The sequence below is a fragment of the Lynx canadensis genome, chromosome C2 (genome assembly GCF_007474595.2).
Source record: "Lynx canadensis isolate LIC74 chromosome C2, mLynCan4.pri.v2, whole genome shotgun sequence".
Classification (NCBI taxonomy): Eukaryota; Metazoa; Chordata; class Mammalia; order Carnivora; family Felidae; genus Lynx; species Lynx canadensis.
The window spans coordinates 92,481,260-92,504,855 of record NC_044311.2 but is presented as its reverse complement, the minus strand read 5'-3'; the positions used below and the strand labels follow the sequence as shown (position 1 = coordinate 92,504,855).

The 23,596-nt window shown below is 42.1% G+C and overlaps 1 protein-coding gene across 1 annotated transcript in view; it reads right to left on the bottom strand.

The window, feature by feature from the left end:
- Positions 1-23,596, bottom strand: part of HGD (homogentisate 1,2-dioxygenase) — a 49,143-nt gene that overhangs the window by 1,407 nt on the left and 24,140 nt on the right. Inside the window, exons 5-13 of the mRNA XM_030329377.1 lie at positions 19,364-19,423; positions 17,582-17,673; positions 16,146-16,180; positions 15,254-15,333; positions 14,290-14,389; positions 12,097-12,221; positions 9,339-9,443; positions 6,721-6,847; positions 2,027-2,208 (exon numbers count right to left, since the gene is read on the bottom strand). Of these exons, the coding sequence (XP_030185237.1) occupies positions 2,027-2,208; positions 6,721-6,847; positions 9,339-9,443; positions 12,097-12,221; positions 14,290-14,389; positions 15,254-15,333; positions 16,146-16,180; positions 17,582-17,673; positions 19,364-19,423 (906 nt within the window). The remainder of the gene's footprint in view (positions 1-2,026; positions 2,209-6,720; positions 6,848-9,338; positions 9,444-12,096; positions 12,222-14,289; positions 14,390-15,253; positions 15,334-16,145; positions 16,181-17,581; positions 17,674-19,363; positions 19,424-23,596) is intronic.

The window sequence follows — 23,596 nt, the reverse complement described above, 5'->3', positions numbered from 1 at the left end:
TTGTTCTTGTCTGTTGTTGCCTCTTTGCTGCCTGCTTCTTAAGAAGCTTGCTGTCTGAACAGAGTAACAAAACCCCATCCCAGCTGAGTTATGAAGACGGTATTATACAAAGTTCATTTATTCCAAACTGGAATAAGGATGAGGTGTATAGATAGGCCTGGGTCCCAATTATATAATGGAAAATGGTGATGGAGACCCAAAGTTAGGTCTAAGTAAAGTGCTGGACCCTCCCCTGCCAGGTAGTCTGGGTTGTCTGGCTACTCAAGGCCTCCCCTGCCCTTAATCCCTTACATAGGAGAGTTCTTTCTGGCTAGTGCTCCAGGCCCTATGCATTTCCCAGAGTCTTGTTCCTCATAAAAACAGCTCTGTCCTTGCCTCATTGATGTAGAACAGTGCTCCCTGATAACACTGACATCCAAAGCCATGTTGGGCACCAAAGGTTACTGAGTGGCAAGTGTGGGGTAGCCCATGTACCTCAAAGAGCCCTTGGCTTATTTTTTTTTTTTATTTTATTTTTATTTTTGAGAGATCAGGGAGGGGAAGAGGGAGAGAGAAAGAATCTCAAGCAGGCTCCACACTCAGTGCATAGCCCAAGATGGGGCTCAGTCTCACAACCCTGAGATCATGACCTGAGCTGAAATCAAGAGTCAGAGACGCCCAACTGACTGAGCCACCCAGGCACCCCTGGAAGCAATATCTTAATTGAGATTGTCAAACCACATCTCAAAGAGATGTAGAGTTCCATAGAAATTTTGCAAAGGCCCTTGGAAAGGGAAAGAGAGCCAAGGTCAAGCAGATGGGACTCTGCACCCTCCCCTTGCAGATCAGCTCTATCAGCTCTGGTCCTGGAACTGTTCAATGCAAACTGCATTGGACAGAGAGACAGATAACGCTGTCTGTTTGCAAGCTGGGCATGGAGTCAGGAAGGCCTGTGCTATTGATTTTAAAGTCAGGTAGCATTGAAGGCATTTGTTTAAAAATGTAAAGCAAATTTTCATATGACTTAACATAAAATTACTCCTTGTGGTCCATAAACTCCACCTCCAAGAATGCAAAAATAAAGTAAAACTAAGTACCGCAGTCAACTGCAATTGTGTTCAGCCTCAATGTTTATAGCTTGACACAGGAAGAATGCAAAACAGATTTTTAAATCCCTCCCATCAATTTCATCCCATGCCAAAGGAGAGCAAAAGAAAATGAGAAAACAGCTGAGAACTGCTTCTCACAAGCCCTGACTATAGTGAGGCAAAGGCTTTCTGATCCTCCTTGGCTTGAGAATTCCACTGAAGGTGACATCCTGCATCCCTGGGTACTGTGGCCCTAGAGGATTACCTCAAAAAGCAGGAGATGATTCTGAGACACAGCATATATACTCTGGGCTGCATACAGATAAGAGAAGACCTATTACATAGTATTAATAATATTCCTTTATATTTGAACAGTGCTGGACAGTCCGCAAGGTTAAATACAGCCACCTGCTGGGATGAATACCACACCCATTCTACAGATGGGGGGAAATGAAGCACAGAGAAGTTAAGTAACTTATTCAGGGTTTGTAGGAACTAAGAGCTAGGATTTTTTTTAAGCTTATTTTTATTTATTTTGAGAGAGAGACAGCAATCAGGGGAGGGGCAGAGAGAGAGGGAGACTGAATCCCAAGCAGGCTCTGCACTATCAGTGCAGAGCCCAGTGTGGGACTTGAATTCATGAACTGTGAGATTGTGACCTGAGCCAAAATCAAGATTTGGACATTTAACCTACTAAGCCACTCGGGTGTCCCCAGAGAGCTAGGATTTGATCCCAGGTCTGACGCAAGTCTGAATATCTTTCTACCCTACCACATCAGAAGTCTAGTATACATTTAGGGGTGTGTACATACACACACGGGCATATACACACAGAGAGACACACACTCTCCTCTCCTGACTCCTTCTCTCTGACGTTGGAGAAATACAAAAGCAGCTACTCCTCTCAACAAGGTTGGGGACCCCCAAGGCTGCCAGAGCCTGGCATTTAACTTGCTTACCATGGTGCCATCAGCAATCCTCTCGGGTGCCAGCTTGGCTTTGCTGGCCTTCTCAAAGCAGTCAGCATCAGGCCCGTGGGGGGTCATTGAGCTGTGCAGGCTGCCTCCCCCTGGCAGGAATCCACCTTGCTTTGCCTCATAGTGACCTTTGATAAGTCCCATGAATTCACTCATGCAGTTCCCTAGGAGGGTTGAAATAGTATTATTTTAATGTTTATTCATTTTTGAGAGATGGAGAGAGACAGAGCATGGGCAAGGGAGACACAGAATCTGAAGCAGGCTCCAGGTTCTGAGCTGTCAGCACAGAGCCCGATGCAGGGCTTGAACCTATGGACCATGGGATCGTAACCTGAGCTGAAGTTGGACGCTTAACCAACTGAGCCACCCAGGCACCCCTGAAATAATATTATTTTAATTATCTAAGGCAAAACCTGTAAAATACCAAGACCTCCCAAGCATTTTTTTCTGTGCACTGCCAAGAAGATAGGAGAATATGATACATTTTTAGGATTACTAAAGAATACAGAGGCGGGAGGAACCCACAAAACATTCATTAATGTGGAACCCTTGGTAGGCAAAACTCTACTTGATGGCCATGTGGATTGTCAGAGGTCTTAAGTTCCATTGCCTGAAACAAATGATGTTGAATCTAAAGAAAATCATAGCCAGACGATTTTAATAATAATTAAAATGAAAGTAATAATAAAGAATAGATGTACTCTGTCATCTAGGCTTATAAGCCCCATATTAAAATGATCTTTTTTCCCACATCTTATCTAATCCTCCTCCAAATAGCCCCACAGTAGTACATGGTATCACCATATTTCTGATTCCCAATCCAGAAAACTGAGATGGAGAGTGTGTGTGTGTGTGTGTGTGTGTGTGTGTGTGTGTGTTGATGGAAGGGTCATATAATGGAAAGAACACTGGACTTGGAGTCTATTATCAAATGATAATCCATGTGAAAGGATCTTAGTATCTGTAAAAAACAGTCCATAAATGCTATATAGTCTAACAAATACTATCTTCTGTAGCTGAATCTACCATCTTATTTTCCACTCTCCAAAATGCCTCTGAGATTCATTCTTTTCTTTCTATTTCCATTGATATTCTCTTTATAGAATCCTAAAATTTTTAAATTGGAAAGGATCACTACTTCTACTCAGTACAGAAGAATATTCTATGTCATTCCTGGCATAACTTCTTGGGTCTGCCTGCATGCCTCCTGTGAATGGAAGCTTTCTACTCAACAAAGCAGTCTACCATATTATTGAAAAGCTCTGGGTGTTAGAAAGTTCTCTCACATTAAATGGAAATTTGCTTTAATATAAGTATGTTGGTTTTGTGCTTTCTGGAGTCAAAAAATTTGACAAAAAAAATCACCATGTGCCTACTATTTCAATCATGTTTCTATTGAAATAAACCTCTTTATTGGAACAGCAACATATTTAGAGCAAGAATTAAAGAAATACAACACCTGAGCAAATTTAAGTGTCTTTCTATCCATTCACCCATCTACCCATCCATCTGTCCATTCTCCACCCCATCTGTCTACCGATCCATCCATCCCACAGATGTAATTGAACACTCTGCTAAGTTCTGTGATGGAGTAAGAAATAGCCCCTTTAAAGTTACTTTCATAGTCCCTTCTGTGACAGTGCCGAGAGTGAAAATCATGAGCAGAGCAGAGAGCTATGACATTGGCAACCCTTGCAAAGCTGGACATTGGCATGATAATTTCCTTACATGTGAAGTATAATCAAGTGCCAAAATATTTCTGTCATTGACTAGGCAGTCATTTTTATCCTGCCTAGGAAACAAAATTCTGCTGCAGGCACACGTAGAAAAGGTAAGACCCGAATCATAGCTCTACTCATTATTCCATGAAGCAGAAATAGAGGAAAAGAAGCAACTGTAAGCATAAAGTGTCTATATTTTAAAAGCAGGTCTGCTCATGACTTAAATGTGCTGTCACACTCCTCAATCTAGTATGTGTCCTCAGAGTCCCCTTCATGGCTTAATTTTAAGAAGAGAGCAATACAGAATTCAGCTTTGATCTGAATATGAATTTAGGTAGCAATGACTTTGGTGATGACATTTCTATATCATTTTCTATATTTCAAAGGGCAGGGGGAGGGTAGACCTTGCCTCTCTGATTAATGCTGAATCCAGTTGACTAAAGTACATTAAGATGACTGGAGGCAATATTTCTACAGAAATAATTCTTCACTTCTCCTATAAAGTCACATCAAAGTAGCAAAGATTTTGATAATATTGCTAAAGCAATAGTTTTAATATATCTGGAAAAAATAATTTCTAACTTGGGGTTCTGTATTTTTTCCAACTAAATCAGGCAACCATACCTTTCTGTTATCTATCCTGGCCAAATGTACTTGAGAGACTTTTAAAAAATTATAAGAGGCATTTCACAAGGTCATTTGTTTCAGGCAGGCTGAACTACAAGCTCAAGTCTAGGAGTGGCTGGAGAGCTGTAGCACAACAGCAAACTTGTCTAAGTTAGACAGTTCTATTATCCTTCTCTCTGGGTAGGGAGGTAAGCCACAGGCCAGTGTTTCTCAACATGTGGCCTGTAGACCTTCCGCATCAGAAGGTCTTGCTGCCTTGCTAATTCAAAATGCAGATTCTGAGGTTCTACCTCAGAACCAACTAATTATACTCTCCAAGAGTGGGTGCTGGGGGTACATTTTTTTTAAGAGTCATTCTAAGTGATTTTTATCTCCCTAATATTCTCAAAGTGTGGTTCCTGGAACAGCAGCATGAGCATCACATGGGGACCTGTTACAAAGGCAAATTCTCAGGCCCCAGCCTGGACCTTGCTAAAACAGAAATTCTGAAGGTGGGGCCCAAGAATCTGTTTTAACAAGCCTTCCAGGTGACACTGACATATATGAAAATTTGAAAACTACCATATCAGGCACATAGAGGTACATAGCAGCCTCAAAACAAGAACTCTGTGAAATAGTGAATTATCAAGGGCTAGCATGTGAGGTACAGGCTAAGCTAAAGCAGTTCTCCTGGACAGCAGGTCTTCTAGGGGATTGATTTCCAGAACAGTCAGGGCCTATGATGGGCTTGATACTCTTCAGAAAAGATGATAGTTTATTTTGACTCTATTGACAAAGTAGTATCTTTGTGGTGGTAACTGATTGTATCATTTTCTCCACCATAATGATGTCACCTGAAAAATGTGGTGCTGGAATTAGACCATAAAATGGCTTTCTTCCATCCTTAGGGCCCTACTTCTCCACCTTTTATAAATGCCTAAATTACCCATTCAGTGCACTGTTATATCTTGTTGAGCTGGGGCACCTGGGAGCTGGTACATATAGGGAGGAACCTTATATAGACAGAAAGCCCTGAGATTGACTAAGGAAAGGGATTTATTTTTAAGAATGTTCCAGCTGTGGAGTGCCTGGATGGCTGTCGGTCAGGCACCTGATTCTTGACTTCGACTCAGGTCATGATCTCATGGTTTGTGGGTTAGAGCTCCATATAGGGCTCTGTTCTGAGGGCGCAGAGCCTGTTTGGGATTCACTCTCTCTGTGTTCGTTCCTCCCCCACTTGCTCTCTCTCTCTCAAAAATAAATAAACTTGAAAAAAAAAAAAGAATATTCTAGCTGAAATGTACCTCAGAGTCTTTTCAGAACTCTATGTACAGAAATGCAATCTCCAAGAAGTGGAATTGTACATTGACCTTTAGGTTGGATTTACAGCTAGCTATTGCACAACTAAAAATGCCAACTTCATTAAATATAGCCATGAAATACCTTATTCATTCTTGGTGATGCATTTACTAATTAAGTAAATGTTTATTAGATGCATATTGTATGTTGGGCACTGGGCTAGGCACATCAGTTACTGGTAACGAGTGTATGTGTGCTCTGGCACACATTTAATTCAATTAAACCCTGACTCAACCACTTAACTAGATGTGGGGCCTTGAGCAAGTTACTCAATCTTTCCAAATTACTTAATCCTTTATGCCTCAATTTCACCTTCTGAAAAAAAGAGAATAATGATATTACCTCCCTCTTACAACTGTTTTGAGGATTACGTGGGTTAATTCTTATAAGGAACGTATAGCCATGGAAAATGGTTAATAATTGTTAGCTGCTAGTAATAATATTAATAAAATAAAAATAATAGATTTAGTAAGTTCTGTTCTAGGTAACTAATACTCCACAGAAACTGCTTCCAGAATGGAGTCCATTCCCTAGTGTGAATGGCAGTCTGTTTCATCCCACCAAAATAATTGGAGAAGGCACATTTCCTGGCTTTCGAACCAGACTTAGATCAAGAGCTTTCCAAAAACAACAAAGTTACCAACCACATCCCACCATTCTCTCTCCCCTAAAAAGAAGGGTCTGACATGTAAAGAAACGTCTTGCTTCACACTTTATCAGCCTTTCTGCCTCTCCTCAGGGCCAGGGAAACTGGGCTGTAGGCATTAATTACTTCCTTCTCAGAGTCAACACATCACTGCCATCTCCATCTGTGGTGTTTCAACCGCTACAAGTCTGAGGAGCAGCACTGGGTCTCAGGAGGCAGGATCCTGAAAGCCAGCCAGAGCATGGTGTCTGGAAACTCCTTGGTGGTATTCCCAATGGGTAATAAGTTTCACTGCTTTGCTATCTCTTTGGTTTCCAATGTGGCTTGGGAAAAGAGAGACTTACTGTGGTAATAAGGAGGCCTGAAGGTCTTATCGGCAACCCCCCATCGAGGTGGGAAGATGACAAAATCAGCGACAGCCACCCCAGGGCGGACAGACTTGGCGGTCAATACTGTGAAGATGGATGGGTCCTGTGAAAGCGCAAGGAGACACTGAGCCCACGATGGAAAGGAGGCGGCTGGACAATGGCACATGTGTCCCCACACTGGAAGGGGTTTCCAAGTTGATGTTCTAAATTCTGATCAAACCACACAGGCCAGGCTAAGTGTTCTGGGCTTATCGATGAGGTGCAGTAATCACTCATCTGACTTTCCCCTCTTGCTGTGCATGAAGCAAAATGAATTAATACCAGCTAAGAAGACTTGGAACTCCTTTCTCATCCTGCTGAGCCCCCATTTCATGCAAATATTACCACGCGGGTCTGAGAACCAGTCGTGTCTGCCTCTCAACCTCAGGTCAGGGTGAAGAGCTGGGATGTGCTTCAGGGAGTTCTTGGCAGAATAGATGCTCAGAGTGAGGTTGAAACAGCAATAAAATAGTATCTAGCTTTTGGTATAAATGTAGAATGTGCTTCTCTTTGGGGGCCTCGCAGAGATTCCAGATGCCATCCTCATTGCTTTCTTACCCCTGTTTGATTCTCAGGTCTAAAATCCACCACTTACATCACTAGTTTGGACGGTGGTAGTGTCGAGGGAAACAATATTGTGATTTTAAAAGAACTTTAGAATCTTTCAGTGGAAAGATTGAGATTCAATTTAATTGAAATCAATGATCATGTTTGCTTTCACATGCCATTCTAGGGTCTGGGATTCAAAGATGGTTGAGATCTATCTATTCCTTGCCCCTTTAGCATTACTAGTGGTGGTAGTGGTGGGGGGGGTGCTGAAGGAGTCATAAAACAGGTGCATGAACAACTAATCCTAGCAAGGTGCCAAGGATAATCTCACTTTATAAGTAGAAATCCAAGGGAGTATAGAGAGTGCCTGCCTACCTGAGAGGATCAGGGGAGGCTTCGAAGAGGAGGTGATATTTGAGGAAGGTCCTGAGGAATGAAAGGAGAAAGAAAGAAAAAGGAGGGAGGCAGGAAAGAGAGGAAAAGGCATTTGAAGCATAGAAAACAAGAAATACATCAAAGTGCACAGAGATTTTGTCAAGAGGCAAGAAAGCATTGCCAGGGTGCACTGGCAAAGGGAAGAGGGGCTAAGAGTTAATACTGGAAAAAGGAGTCCAGGGCCAGATGGTGGAGAACATCAGATACCATGCTTCAGAGCTCAGATGATCCTAAACCACAGGGAGGCTGAAAGGTTTTCTAATGCAGTGGTAGAATGACCAGACCTGAATTTTGGCTTATCGATAAGGTGCAGTAATCACTCATCTGACTTTCCCCTCTTGCTGTGCATGAAGCAAAATGAATTAACACCAGCTAATTTTGGAAAAAATCAATGATCATGTTTGCTTTCACATGCCATTCTAGGGTCTGGGATTCAAAGATGGTTGAGATCTGTCTATTCCTTACCCCTTTAGCATTGCTAGTGGTGGTAGTGGTGGTGGGGGGGGGTGCTGAAGGAGTCATAAAATAGGATTTTGGAAAAATTTTGGAAAAATAACTGTGGCAGCAGCACAGAGATTGAAACTATGCAAAGGCAAGCCAAAAACCCAACCCTATTGCCGTGAGACTTTAAACTTCTTCATCCATCATGAAAAATGATCTGAAACTGTTAAAGAAAAGGTAGTGAGGCTCAAATAAAGCTCTATCAGTGTCTCAGGGTCCTTTTTCATGCTGTTTTGGTCTTGATGCCTCATTTTCTTTTCCCTTTTGGTTTTGTTACGAGTTGTTGCTCTTCAGAAAGGTAGTTTTGTCCCCCTAGAGATAAACTGAACTGGCTCAGAGTAATCTTCCTGTCTCTGGTTCTCTGGCTTCTGCTCTAATTATCCCGTCAGCTTGTGGGTTAAGTTAATCTATTATGAACCAGGCTGCAAAATGAACTTTCCCCCAGGATCTCAGAGCTAGCACTTTATCATGAATGTGGGGCTTTGGGAGCTTGCCCTGTAGACCAGGGACCTATTTGTGGGCCTCTAATTGAGTGAAAAATATGACCAAGTTCACTTTCTTTGGTTTAAATTCAAGCACTGAACATTCTGAGGAACTTTAGAAGAGGGCTGTCTGCTCCATCACTGCTGAAAACAGCCAGGAGTAGAAGCACTGGAATAGGCAGCTAGACCAAGCAGACTCAGCATTTGTAAGCAGGACAGAGAACTTTCCAAATCCAGAGATTTTCCTTTCTTATCACTTTATCACTAATATTAGCCTTTTCCAAGAAGAAACTAAGTTTTTAGCCATCTATTGGGGTTGCTGTGATCCTCTGTGTGAGAACCGGGCTGTGTTCAAGGGTGAGTGTTACATGGAAGGCTTGGCTCTCCCACTAGCTTGTTATTTACTCCTTCACCAAAGCCTTGCTGTAGATGATTCAAATTCCTGTCAGCATAATGATGAATGACTATATCGTGGCCTTCCAAGGGTGACACTGGAAACGTTAAATCTGTGAACGTCAGGGGACTACTATGGACCCCTCCCATCCAAGAGCTACCCTATCTCCAGGCCCCTCCATGGTTCAGACTTACTGCGTGGTCAAAGGCCACTGAATTAATGACCATGAAGTTCTCCAGGTTGTACTTGTAGGGGGTGTAGTTCCCGTGCCAGGCCACAACGTTAAATGGGGAGACATCCTGATCACACAAACACAAAAAAAGCAGGAAAGGGTGATCTTAGTACTTAATGCTTTTGTAGCTGTGATTCCACAGTTTGTATTTGGCATCACTGTCTCTCCTGATTTGATTTTGTTCACATAATCTAATAATACCATCCTTTGGGAGAAGTATAACCCCGAATCATGTTGTGGTTGCTTCACGTGCCTACAGACTGTCCCTTGCTAAGCCACTAACCCTATTTTTCCAGTTCATAAGCTGCAGCTGCCTCAGATCACATGTGCAGCAGAAGCACAATGCATTCTCCAAGTAGTGCCTTTTCAACAATTTTTAACACAGTTGTGAGAATCTGTGAATGTCAGCAATTCTCAGACAATCTGGGCCACCGTCTGGGTTTCCCGGTGCACTTGCTGTGACTGCTCTCCAGGTAATTGCTATCTAGAGGAGCTTCTGGTACACGCAGTGCCTGGGTTGGTAAGTGCAGGAGGGTGAGAAGGGATCTAAGAGTTCCCTTAGGACTCAAGGACTTGAGTTTCCAGAACAATCCTAAGGTGATGCTTCCTGGGCCTGCCCTGGGGTAGGAGAGGATCAGTGCTCTGTTACAGGAAGGTAGTCCCCATTGTAGTTATGCATCTGTTCTGGAAACGGAACCCAATTCAGAATGTTCTAAAGACTTTACTGAAGGGACTACTCAGACAGATATGATTAGAGTTAAGTGAATTGACTAGAGATGGTGAGGTTTCTGAGTCTAGCAACAGTGGGAAGACATTGCCATTCCTAGGCCTGAGGGATATGGGAAGAAAATGCTGTTATAGGATTCAAGCAAGAGCTAGAACCACGAAGAAGGGGCTGTTCAGTGGTGTGGTGGTATATACATCACACCAACTGCCTCTCTGGAAAAAATTAAAAAGCTCTGTTTTATAGCATTTGCTAATTTCTGGGGTATAAATACTCTCACCATGATCATTTTTTCATCTACTAACATGATGTTGCTGAACACAAAGCTGGGAAGAATGTGTATATTAGCTCTCTCATGCCAGTATGAACTGGTTTCAGCACACCACCGAGGCTACCCAACAGGAGCTGAGATCATGGAGGGATGAAGTCCCATCTAGGGAAGAAGCAGGGGAAGAAAAACCCCAACTTGTCTTTCCTCCTGCCCTCCAATTTCCTGTGAGTACCTCTCACAGGTTGAACCTAACCAAAAGCCTAGGGAGCCCATATAGGTCAAGCTCTCAGGTGACAGATCGTGGCAGAGAAGAGATAATGGATCAATGTAGGAGGTCACACAAGGAATAACCAGCACAGAGTTCACTTGGGAAGTGGAAACCCATGGAGCTGCTGGCTGCCTCTAGAATGATGGCTCTCTCTCAACTGTATGTCAAAAATAATATGGGGAGCATGCTTAAAATGACTGAAGGTTTCCACACTCCGTTCCCAGAAGTTATCATTTTTGCTAGGCTGGAGTAACATCAAAGAACCTGCATTTTATAAATATATTTTTTTTTTTTCAACGTTTATTTATTTTTGGGACAGAGAGAGACAGAGCATGAACGGGGGAGGGGCAGAGAGAGAGGGAGACACAGAATCGGAAGCAGGCTCCAGGCTCTGGGCCATCATCAGCCCAGAGCCCGACGCGGGGCTCGAACTCACGGACCGCGAGATCGTGACCTGGCTGAAGTCGGACGCTTAACCGACTGCGCCACCCAGGCGCCCCAAAGAACCTGCATTTTAAACAAGCCTCCCTCAGAATTTCTGATGCAAATGATCTCTGAACCACATTCTGAGAAATCCTGACCCAGACAATATGAAGGTGACAATGTGTCAATAAGGCAGGCAATTAACTCTCAAGGGTTAATTTTAAGTGCCAAACTAGTTGGCCTTTGCTAGTTAGCATACCCTCTAGATGCTGTCCAAGAAAAATAATATGCCTTGAAAAATATAAGCAATATGTCAAATGGGCAAAAATAATGCTAATAGATAATGGTAAACAGAAGAAATCTTTGGATTGCTTTGTTTATATGATTACTTTCTGCTAATATATATTCCATATATTAAGTAATAATATAATATATCTGATATATTATAGATTACATATTGTTATTATTTGTTAATATATCCCTAATAAGGGATAAGCCTTTGCTTGTCTTTGAGTTTACAAGGCTGTTGGTATAAACAAAGTCAAGCTAATGAACTGAGTTCTACTTGTTTTGTATCATTCATGGCTTGTATTTGAAATATGGTGGCCATTGATAATATAAATATTGGGTGACCTGCTTGTTTACTCATTTCCCTTTTCAGAACAAACTATCCTGCCTGTATATTATATTTTATACACCACTTATAGAGATCTACTATATTGCCAGGATTTTTATTGCTTGGTGAGTAGAAAGAGCATGACCTTTGGAGTCAAAGAGATATAGGTACTAATGCTTGTTCTGCCATTTACTATGGCATTTGGCAAATTATTTGTAATTCCCTTTTCATGACTATAAATGAGACAAATAGTACCTTATTTGTAATTATTTAGTGATATGGTAAAGATTAAAGAATATAATATATGTCAAGTACTTATAAAGATTAAAGAATATATGTCTAGTACTTAACACTGGCCTTAGCAATCAGTAGGTGCTTAATATTCCCTTCCTGTCTTCCAATCATCCTCTTACTTTACCTGTTTGGCAGCAAATAGCTTGCCCTGGTATTTATTAATCACAGTGTAGCCACCTGGCACTTGGCGATCTTCATACCAGGCAACGGGTATCAAAAAATCACGAGGATTGGCCAGGCCGTTAGCTCCTAGAACACAGCAACCCAAAAGTCTTTTAGACACTTGTGAAATCATATAGGAAAGATGCCTACGGTTGCACAAAGAGAAAGGGCTCTCTTCCATGTCAAAAGCCATTCCATAATTTGTTTTCATTGTCCAAATGCTCATTGGAATCCTTTTTACCTTTTACCTCCTAAAAGGAAGGTAAAGGATTAGGAAAAAGATTAGGAAACATGATTAGTAAAAAGAATCATGAAAATCATCATCATCATCATCATCATCACCAGCATCACCTCCTAAAGTTGTAGAGTAAGTATGGCTTATCAACCATGTTACAGGCATTACTGGATCACTGCAGGTGAGGGAGAGGATGAGGCTAGAAAAGAGGCAAAGGGAAGGTCTGGTAGAATACTAGAACTTCTCTGTTAAGAAAACCATGATGATTCTAGAACTCATCTACAGTCCTTGATCTCAAAAAGGAAGGGTTACATACTGTTGCCCCAGGCATGCCTCTGCTCCTCAGACAGAACTCAGAATCAATCTGCAGAATTGCTCTCCAGCCTGACAAATCTGTCTGCCACTCAGGAAAAAAGTATTCAGGACTTGCCTGCTTACCTTTGCTTAGGAGCGAGTGTTCCCTCCAGAGAAGGAAAATAAATCAAAAGACCAAAAATAAAAAGTCTAAGTGCAAAAACATAATTTAACTCTGAGAGGAGAGACCTGGGGAGTGTTTTATCATTTCCAGCTCCTGGGGTTAAAAAATATAAGCCCCCAGCTGGTTAGTAAATTATATATATTTTCCAGAGGGTACGTGTTCCATGGAACCTGGAGGCTATGCTGGCTGTAGAGCAGCAGGAAGCCAGACTGAAGTGGGAAGAGCGGGTGGTGAGCAGGATGACAGACGGCCCACCGTGGCTCCAGCTGCCTCTCTGCTGCCTCCCACCTTCCTCTGACTATTTGGATCTCCCCAGGGGAGTGACCAGAAGGCACATGCTGGCCTGGCCTGTTTTGCTCTAAAAAAGCTGTTGTCAAGGAAAGGAAGAACTGGGAGGTGTGGCCACCACCTTCAGCAAACATGCCAAAGATGAAACCAAGGGCCCATTTTCCAAGCCACTCCTTTCACTCCAATAGATGTTTTGAGAACAACTCCTACCACCTTCACTTCTCTCCTGCATCTTCTGCCTCCAGTTTGCCAGAAGAATCGGGGGTGGGGACCTTGATTCACTTTTGAAAGTTTTAATCTGCCTCATAGAGGCTGTGGTTTCTAGCTCCTTCATAGCTCTGAGTTAACTGTGTAGATTTTGTGGAATGTGATGAGTAGGAATGTGAAGTTTGTAGACTATCTGCACTTCAGCCTGTGTCCCCTTTCCATAGGAGTATAGCCCTTGTTATAGCTTTTCTCTACTTTATCGTCTACACACACCCTATTGACTTAAGAAGATGATCTCCCTCCTATTCATAAAGCTCATTCCCACATGTATGTTTTTGCTTAAGCTGTTCCCTTTCCTTTTATTTTTCCTCAACTCTTCGTCAAGGATTAATCAAATCTCATGTCTTCTGTAAAGCTGTTCCTGGTGACTTGGCCCCCCAGTAACCCAAACTTCTACATCCTTCAGGATATACACTGTATAACCAGAAATCTATTTTACATTGTCTGCTCTTCAACGGTCTATATACTACTCTAGAGAGAGATTTAGAACATGTTGGCTTTGGTTGTTCACTTTTATGTATGTATTTTATGGGAAAAGGCTTGTGTTACCCTTGATGAGATTCCTGTCAGTACCCTCAGCACAACACAAGAGCCAAGACTAGCTGATGGATTGATATACCGATGAACTAATTAATGATTTTATTTCATCAGTTGGGTCGGCCATGACACTGAATCCCTGAACTTAGAGGTCTGAAAAAAATATTTGGGGTTGCTTAGGGAGTTCTAATAGGTTTCTGAACTTCTCAACTACACTTGGTCTAGAGAAGTTGTCTGGAGAGGAAAGTTGAAAGTTGAGTGAGATAATGAGGGGAGAAGGGTGTGTCACTCTCATGAGATTATCTGTCCTATCTCTCAAGGGAGCCTAAAAGCTTGTAGTGAAGATTTACCAATTGGTCCCAGGTCAGGCAACTCAAAGTGGACGCCGTAGACCTCCAGGATGTAGCCCCTGGTCTCCTCGAAGACATCTATGCTGAACCGCATTCCTCTCTGGAATGGGAAGCAGACACTGGTGAGCACTCCCAAATCATACCTGTAGCTATAAAGAAGACGCCCCAGAGCCACAGCCAGCCCCACATGCAAAAAGTACAGCTATAGTCTGTTGAGGTATGTTTGAGAGGTGACCAGCTCAAAGATGAGTTAAAACGAAAAATTTAGGGCGTCTGGGTGGCTCAGTCAGTTAAGCATCTACCTTCGGCTCAGACCATGACCTCATGGTTCCTGAGTATGAGCCCGGCATCGGACTCTGCTGTCCAGGTGAAGCTCGCTTTAGATGCTTTAGACCCTTTCTCTCTGCCCCTCCCCCCACTTGCGCATGCTCTTTCTCTCTCAAAAATAAATAAAAACTTTTAAAAAATTAAAAATAAATAAATAATTACTTAAAACAGACAAACAAAAAAGGAAAAGTATAACTCCTAATCACATCTATGACCCAAACCAATTCTTAACCAACTGAGCCACTCAGGCATCCCTTACCCAAACCAATTCTAATCTAATCTCTCATTGGACTCAGAGATCCCAGTGCTCTGATATAGCCACAGTTTTAAGAAATTAATATTCACTGCACCCCCTCCCCCAATCCATGTGAACAGAACCCTGTCTAAAGTATATATAAGTATTTCAGAAAGCAAATTGACAATGCTCTTTGCTTTGTGATGGTGTCTTATTTTAAAACAAACCAGGCACCCAAGCCTGCTTACCCTTCGGCACAAGAGCCTTCTGCATGACTAAAACTCCCTCTCCTTGCTTAGACACGATCCACCAAGAAATTTTAGAGTTGGAAATAACAGCAGCTGCAACATCTGATTGCTCCCAAATTAGGGAGAGGCAAGGGAGAGGGGACACATCACCAACCTGAATGACGCAGATCTCATTGGGCTGCACAAGCATCTTGCCAAACTCAGTGTAAATGAGAAGTTTCCCTTTCTGGGGAACTAACAAAAAAGACAGGGCAGCAGTGAGCAATTCTTCCCATGTGAGGACCACTTCATGAAGAGTAAAAGGCTTAAGGGCTGCATTTGATTTTTCATTCCAAAAGAAAAGAGCTTTATTGAGTCTCATGGAGGGAAATGGATATTCTGACAACTTAGGTTAGCAATTTTACTACCTAGAAGAAAGTGAAAGAAAAAAGTTGACTCTGTTTACTCTTGGTTGCCAGGAAAACAGTTTGTATACGCACAGTTTTGTGGATTGACCAAAAAGGGCAGCAGAAATAGGATGGAAAACCACTCATTTCTGGTAGTTCCAGCAAGAGTCTGGTATTTGCATATCTAATGTCTACACCAAAATGTTGACTTCAAAATATCAATACTGAAACCATCAAATAGAATGGGCAGACCAAAGAAATCTCTAAAAGACATTCTGTTTTAGATGGCATCATGAAAATTTCTATTTAAACTGCAGATATTGATAACAGAAGGTATATTATTGAGTGGGTTTGAAGGCAAATAGAGTTATCTTAGTAAATTAATCACAGGTTGGTATTACTCTTTATTTCCTTTTAGTTGCCAGATCTCCCATGTTATAAAGGCCCAGCAGAGATAGGCAAAGGCAGAGAGACTATGGAATAGAGTAGGGACTTTGAGGTACACCAGGAATCTGTTCCAGACCACCAATGACCTCTAGACCTCAGTCTGCAGATTGGACTACATAAGACAGACTGAAGGATAAAGGAAAATAATATGTATAAAATAGAAAAGTAGCTTGTGATTGGGGACCAATTCACAGTGAAATCTTCAGAACTTACCAATTAAGAAGTCCCCATCTGAATTGTAAAAACATCTGAAACATAAAGAATAATTCCTGTGATTTTTCAGTTTTTTTTTTTTTATTTTTAAAAAAAAAATTTTTTTTTCAACGTTTTTATTTATTTTTGGAACAGAGAGAGACAGAGCATGAACGGGGGAGGGGCAGAGAGAGAGGGAGACACAGAATCGGAAACAGGATCCAGGCTCCGAGCCATCAGCCCAGAGCCTGACGCGGGGCTCGAACTCACGGACCGTGAGATCGTGACCTGGCTGAAGTCGGACGCTTAACCGACTGCGCCACCCAGGCGCCCCTGTGATTTTTCAGTTTTAACAATGTTCAGACAAATTAACTCACACCACAAAATTGTTTACTACCCACCATGTGCCAGGCTCAGTACTGGGTATAAACTGGTGAGTAAAATGACCCAATCTCTGCACTCATGCAGCTTACAGTCAGGAAGCTTACAGTAGGAAGTCAGATAGCAATCAAATAATTATAGAATATCATCATAAACTGTCATGGCACTATGAAAGTCAAGTTCAGGAGAATGGAAGAAAAATGAACCTGTTCTAATGGGAGGGGTCAGCAAAAGCTTCCCTGAAGAAGAGATATTTGACCTGAGCATTGGAGGAATTATCTAGGCAAGAGTTTGGGGAGTGGGGAGAACATTCCAGACAGAAACAACAGCACATGCAAATAAATTCTGTGAGGCAGGAGAACACATGGCAGGTTGAAAGAACTGTATGAAGACTACTGTGGCTCAAGTGAAAAGAGAGAAGGTGGAATGATGTGAGGCTGGACCCAAAGGTACATCTTCAGTGCTTTGTCATGGCTCAGAGAATTTAAATGACTTGCCCAAGATTACTCAGCTAGGAAGAGTGGAATTGGGTTTGGATGTAACATTCTGGTTCCAGAGGTAGAGTGCAAAACTGCCATGAGATTCTGCTTCCCCAAGAAAAGGCAGAATGCCATTTATATATTTTTCTGGTTCAAAAATTTAAGCTCCTCTATTGAGGAATGTTAAGTTTGCACAATTATTACCTGAAGCCAAAGACTGTCAGCCTGACCTACCACCAACTTGTGGCCCTTAATGGCTTCTCATGCAGTATGACTTTGGGCTCAAAAACAGTCCTGGGGAACTTTAAGAAATTAGAGATATTCTGACCCAAACCTGGTTAAAGTCAAAATGCCTCTTGGACTACTCCACCTTCCCAATGCCCATCATCTGTTTTCTATTTACATTGTTATGTGACATTTTTGTTTATGTTATAGGAGTCAGTCAAGTTTGAAGCCCTCACTTATTTTTATTAATTAATGTATATCAATGTTGCTCTGGGGAAAAAACAATAACATAAAACAACAACCTGGCTTTCACCCTCTCACCAATAGCTCTTAGGGAATGGGGATGTTCTGCCCCAGTACTGAGCCACTTACCTGTTCCCCATGGAGGTGTTACACAGGAAAATATGGATGGCAAGCCCATTGTTAGACTTTACGTCTCCAGCTCCACACAAGGTGTGCAGGCCCTGGGAGAGACCGCAGGAGAAGGAGGGGTGAATGTGAGTATTGTCCAAGACGCCAGCCCTCCTCCTGGTCCCTGAGAGCCATGTGGCAAGGTTTTACCAGGGTCTGCCCTGTGGGACAAGTGAGACATTTGGGGTCCAGCCTGCCTCTGGGGAGCCTGAGGTTTACTGTTTATGTTTAGTAGGTGGTGGCTCACCCTATTTGCCAGCCATGGCCCTAGATTTGGACTGTCTCAGTGGCTAAGATCACTTTACTTGGCATTTTATCAGTTTTGTGCTTAAGATCAACCTAGAGGAGAGTTTCTTTTGGAGGTAAAACTAGGCACCTAGGAGGCCTAGGGAGGAAGGTTGCCACATCAGTGTTCCCCAAATACACCTTACCAGGTAGGCAGCCCCGTGCTTATACATAGGGTCAGCCCTATAGTTTCCAGAACAGGGAAGTGGAAGCATTCTGACCAACTGTAATCCTCTCTGCTGATAATCCACAGTCCAAGAAACCTTAACACCTGGGTCTTCTCAAAACTCTCAGCCCCAACCTGCAGATGAGAAGCCTGAAAGGAGGGAGCTCTGCTCCTTCAGATATCCACAATTCACCCACAGTGGGGGATTTATTTTTGTATTTTAACTCAGTTTGCCAGTTTGGGGTCTATTTAGATGAGTCTACACAGAGCTTGGAGCATTGAATATAGACAAGGAATTTGCATGATCCAGAAAATTTGGCTTATGGCTGGGCACCTGGACTCTCCCTAAGTAAGCCATTGGCTGAGGTTGGTCTGCAAAGGCCTCCACTGGCTTCTTTGAGCCCCTCCTCATTGTAGCTCCCTTCCTTCTCCCCTACAATGTTTGCTCTGAGCACAAGTGTTCCAATACTCCCAGCCCTTATAACTACCAAGCAGAACTTGTGACCAGCATTGCATTAACTAGAGTTGTTGACCTGAGTTGATGCTATTCTAGCCCAAGGGTCCATTTCAGAAAGTTCATGAACTTGGATGGGGACAAAATTATATATTTATTTTGACTAATCTCTGAAATGTATCATTTGCTTCAATTAATATGAATGTAAGCAAAAACCCACAGAAATATTAGAAGTGCCTGTAACCTTTCCACTGATAGAAATCATGGGTTCTTTATATCACATTATAGTTATTATGGCTATTCCAGAGTATCATTTATGTTCATACTTCTAACAACCATAGTTATTAGATATTTTCATAGATCTTGTGATGTAGTGCATTAATAAGGAAGCATATATGTTACTATAAACCAAACCAAATTTGTTATTTTAATATGTTAATCATTGTATTTCAATATAATCAGCTTCTTTGTAATTTTATGGAATTTATTTTATGCATTTAAAAATACAAGATTTGCCAGACTATTAAAGGAGTCCATGGGGGGAAAAAGGCTAAGAACCCTTTTCTAGCCAAAAACAAAAAACCTCAGGTAGGTCAATGCTCAATTTCCACTGGCCATTCAGAGATGTTGTAAATAGCTTACCAGTGCCCTTTGGTGTCAGGGGCCATATGGTGCCTAAGTAAGACATCGCTCGGCCAGCCCTGAAAACAGAGGCAGGTGGTTCTGTCTCTGCTGCCTGCCTCTAAGTCTGCTTCCGCTTGGCATTCAGCCTGAAGATGGCTGGATCACTCACTGGGGAAGAAAGAGCAGAGGGCAGGTGTGGATGCTGTTGACTTACACTCACAAAGTCCACTTTCTTCTGAGACGTTTTTGGAATCTCAAATGGTTTCCATCGAAGCTGGAAAAAAGATACACATAACAGGAAAATTATTTTAGAAGGGGAAACCATAGACTTTCTAAACAAATAGCATTGACTACACAGAGAAAGGACAGCTGTTTCTTCTGTGTGGCTCTGACTACTTGTAATTTTGTTCTTTTACAATTAATAATTACCCATTATTTCCTAAAGGGTCTCAGTTGGGTTCTCTGTGTGTATGCAGTGTGTGTGTGTGTATGTGTGTTTAACCTATATGTATATATATTGTTTTCATTCTTTAGCACTTTAAATTAAAAAAAAAATAAAAAAAGATCATTGCTTCTTATTTCAGAAGCTGTTTGTTTCCCTTAACATTTTTCTCAGGCACATCAGTGAGTTTTGACTGATGCTGCTTTTTCTGCTATTTATAATCGGCTTCCTTTCCTGGCATGCCAGCCTCTCTGTGTGGGCTCCTGACACTGCAGGGGAAGGTTCTGCTTCTACTTCCAGCCCTGGGAGGTTTGAATTACTTCTTTAAGAGAAAGAGAAAGCACCCAACTGAGGCTGGATTTAGTAAATGCAGCACCAAGGTTCAATTTCTTCACCAAACCCCACGTTTGTCTCCAGGCTGCCTGACAGTTCAGTTTAAATCACAACAATCTTTAATTTAATAATGAAATGATCTAAGGAAGTTGGGGAGAAAAATAAGCAGGTCTAGGACCTACTAGAAGTGTTGGCCCAGCACTTATTAATCAACTTGGCAGCAAGCCTGACCCAGCCAGGCTGGCAGCGGATAAACTGAGGAGCCTCAGGACATTGCATGGGGTGACCTGTGTCCCGATGGCTGGCTCCACTGGCTGTGGCACCTGGTCAATGCAGGTGAGGCAGGGCCTCTGCTCGGTCATGAGGCTCAGCTCATTTTGTATTTCAGAAAGGCAGCCAAGTGGGAAAGGAAGCAGCAAGTGGAAAAGTTGGGATTATTCTGTCTCTCTGACATACACAGTTGGGCAGGAGTCTTTATTTTTTAAAAGCAAAGCAGAATTATCTCATTTGGGGACTACTTAAAAAGGTTGTAAAATGTTGATTTGGAAGACATTGTTGAAATCATGTCTCAGAAAGAAGGAAAAGGTTTAGGATGAATTCCTTTAAAGATGATGTTTTCTGGGGCAGGAGGGAGAACCTGAGAGCAAGGATCTAGGAAAGGGTTTCTCAACCTTGGCACTACTGACACTTTGTATTGGATAATTCCTTGTTGTGGGAGGCTGTCCTATGTAGTGTGGGATGTGTGGCCGCATCCCTGACTGCTACTCACTAGATGCCAGTAGCACTCCCCAAGTTGTAGCAACCAAAAATGTCTCCGTATGTTGTCACGTGTCATCTGGGGGACAAATTTCCCCTGGTTGAAAACCACTGACCTGGGAGGATAGTCCCCTGACATTAAGAAGGGCCACAGCTAAGCACTGCTAGTTTTTTGAGAGGAGGTTCTGATCTACTACTAACCACTACATGCTGCTTCCCTCTATAGTAGCAGTGTGCAGAGTTTGTAAACCCAGGAAGATTGTCTGGAAGATTAGACTACTGAGCATCTTTGTCTCAAGAAGAGTTATCATTTCAGATTTCCCAATGGAAGGGATTTAACCATCAGATCAATGATTGCCTGGGTAACCTTTAGACCTATCCAGAGATTCTAAACCTGCTTATCCATAAGTCACCCAGAAGGTCTTTGAGACCCAAGACCAAATTAGATCAGAATCTGTTCAGTATTTTATAAAAGCTCTTCTAATGGGGCAGCTACAGTTTAAGAATTGGCACACCCAGCCAGAGATTCTGTGATTCTCATATTGCTGAACCAAGCATCATGTTCAGAAAAGTCCACTAAGTCAACCAATCAACCATTTAATCAGTCAACTAAATTGTGGTACTTTGGCCAGATGTGGTAGTAACATGCCAGCTACCAAACAGCAAGAATGTTTAAATAATATAAGGATTTATACACCTAAGAAAAAAGAGCAAGAACAGAGCACTCCCTTCAGACGTAACTTGAATCGATCTTCTGCATGACATATCATAGTGAAATTGGCAAAATACAAGGATAAAGAGAAAATTCTGAAAGCAGCAAGGGGTAAACGTGCCCTCACATATAAAGGGAGACCTATAAGACTCGTGACGGATCTCTCTTGAAACTTGGCAGGCCAGAAAGGATTGGCACGAGATCTTTAATGTGCTGAACAGAAAAAATATGCAGCCGAGAATCCTTTATCCAGCAAGTCTGTCATTTAGAATAGAAGGAGAGATAAAGGTCTTCCCAAACAAACAAAAACTGAAGGAATTTGTCACCACTAAGCCAGCCCTACAAGAGATCCTAAGGGGGATCCTGTGAGACAAAGTACCAGAGACATCGCTACAAGCATAAAACATACAGACATCACAATGACTCTAAACCCGTATCTTTCTATAATAACACTGAATGTAAATGGATTAAATGCGCCAACCAAAAAACATAGGGTATCAGAATGGATAAAAAAACAAGACCCATCTATTTGCTGTCCACAAGAGACTCATTTTATTTTTTTTTTATTTAAAAAAAAATTTTTTTTTTTACATTTATTTATTTTTGAGACAGAGAGGGACAGAGCATGAATGGGGGAGGGTCAGAGAGAGAGGGAGACACAGAATCTGAAACAGGCTCCAGGTTCTGAGCTGTCAGCACAGAGCCCGATGCGGGGCTCGAACTCACGGACCGTGAGATCATGACCTCAGCCGAAGTCGGTCGCCCAACCAACTGAGTCACCCAGGCGCCCCAAGAGACTCATTTTAGATCCAAGGACACCTTTAGATTGAGAATGAGGGGATGGAGAACTATTTATCATGCTACTGGAAGCCAAAAGAAAGCTGGAGTAGCCATACTTATATCAGACAAACTAGACTTTAATTTAAAGGCTGTAACAAGAGATGAAGAAGGGCATTATATAATAATTACAGGGTCTATCCATCAGGAAGAGCTAACAATTATAAATGTCTATGCGCCGAATACCGGAGCCCCCAAATATATAAAACAATTACTCATAAACATAAGCAACCTTATTGATAAGAATGTGGTAATTGCAGGGGACTTTAACACTCCACTTACAGAAATGGATAGATCACCTAGACACATGGTCAATAAAGAAACAAGGGCCCTGAATGACACATTGGATCAGATGGACTTGACAGATATATTTAGAACTCTGCATCCCAAAGCAACAGAATATACTTTCTTCTCGAGTGCACATGGAACATTCTCCAAGATAGATCATATACTGGGTCACAAAACAACCCTTCATAAGTATACAAGAATTGAAATTATACCATGCATACTTTCAGATCACAATGCGATGAAGCTTGAAATCAACCACAGGAAAAAGTCTGGAAAACCTCCAAAAGCATGGAGGTTAAAGAACACCCTACTAAAGAATGAGTGGGTCAACCGGGCAATTAGAGAAGAAATTAAAAAATATATGGAAACAAACGAAAATGAAAATACAACAATCCAAACGCTTTGGGACGCAGCGAAGGCAGTCCTGAGAGGAAAATACATTGCAATCCAGGCCTATCTCAAGAAACAAGAAAAATCCCAAATACAAAATCTAACAGCACACCTAAAGGAAATAGAAGCAGAACAGCAAAGGCAGCCTAAGCCCAGCAGAAGAAGAGAAATAATAAAGATCAGAGCAGAAATAAACAATATAGAATCTAAAAAAACTGTAGAGCAGATCAACGAAACCAAGGGTTGGTTTTTTGAAAAAATAAACAAGATTGGGGCGCCTGGGTGGTGCAGTCGGTTAAGCGTCCGACTTCAGCCAGGTCACGATCTCGCGGTCCGGGAGTTCGAGCCCCGCGTCAGGCTCTGGGCTGATGGCTCAGAGCCTGGAGCCTGTTTCCAATTCTGTGTCTCCCTCTCTCTCTGCCCCTCCCCCATTCATGCTCTGTCTCTCTCTGTCCCAAAAATAAATAAACGTCGAAAAAAAAAATAAACAAGATTGACAAACCTCTAGCCAGGCTTCTCAAAAAGAAAAGGGAGATGATTCAAAAAGATAAAATCATGAATGAAAATGGAATTATTACAACCAATCCCTCAGAGATACAAACAATTATCAGGGAATACTATGAAAAATTATATGCCAACAAATTGGACAACCTGGAAGAAATGGACAAATTCCTGAACACCCACACTCT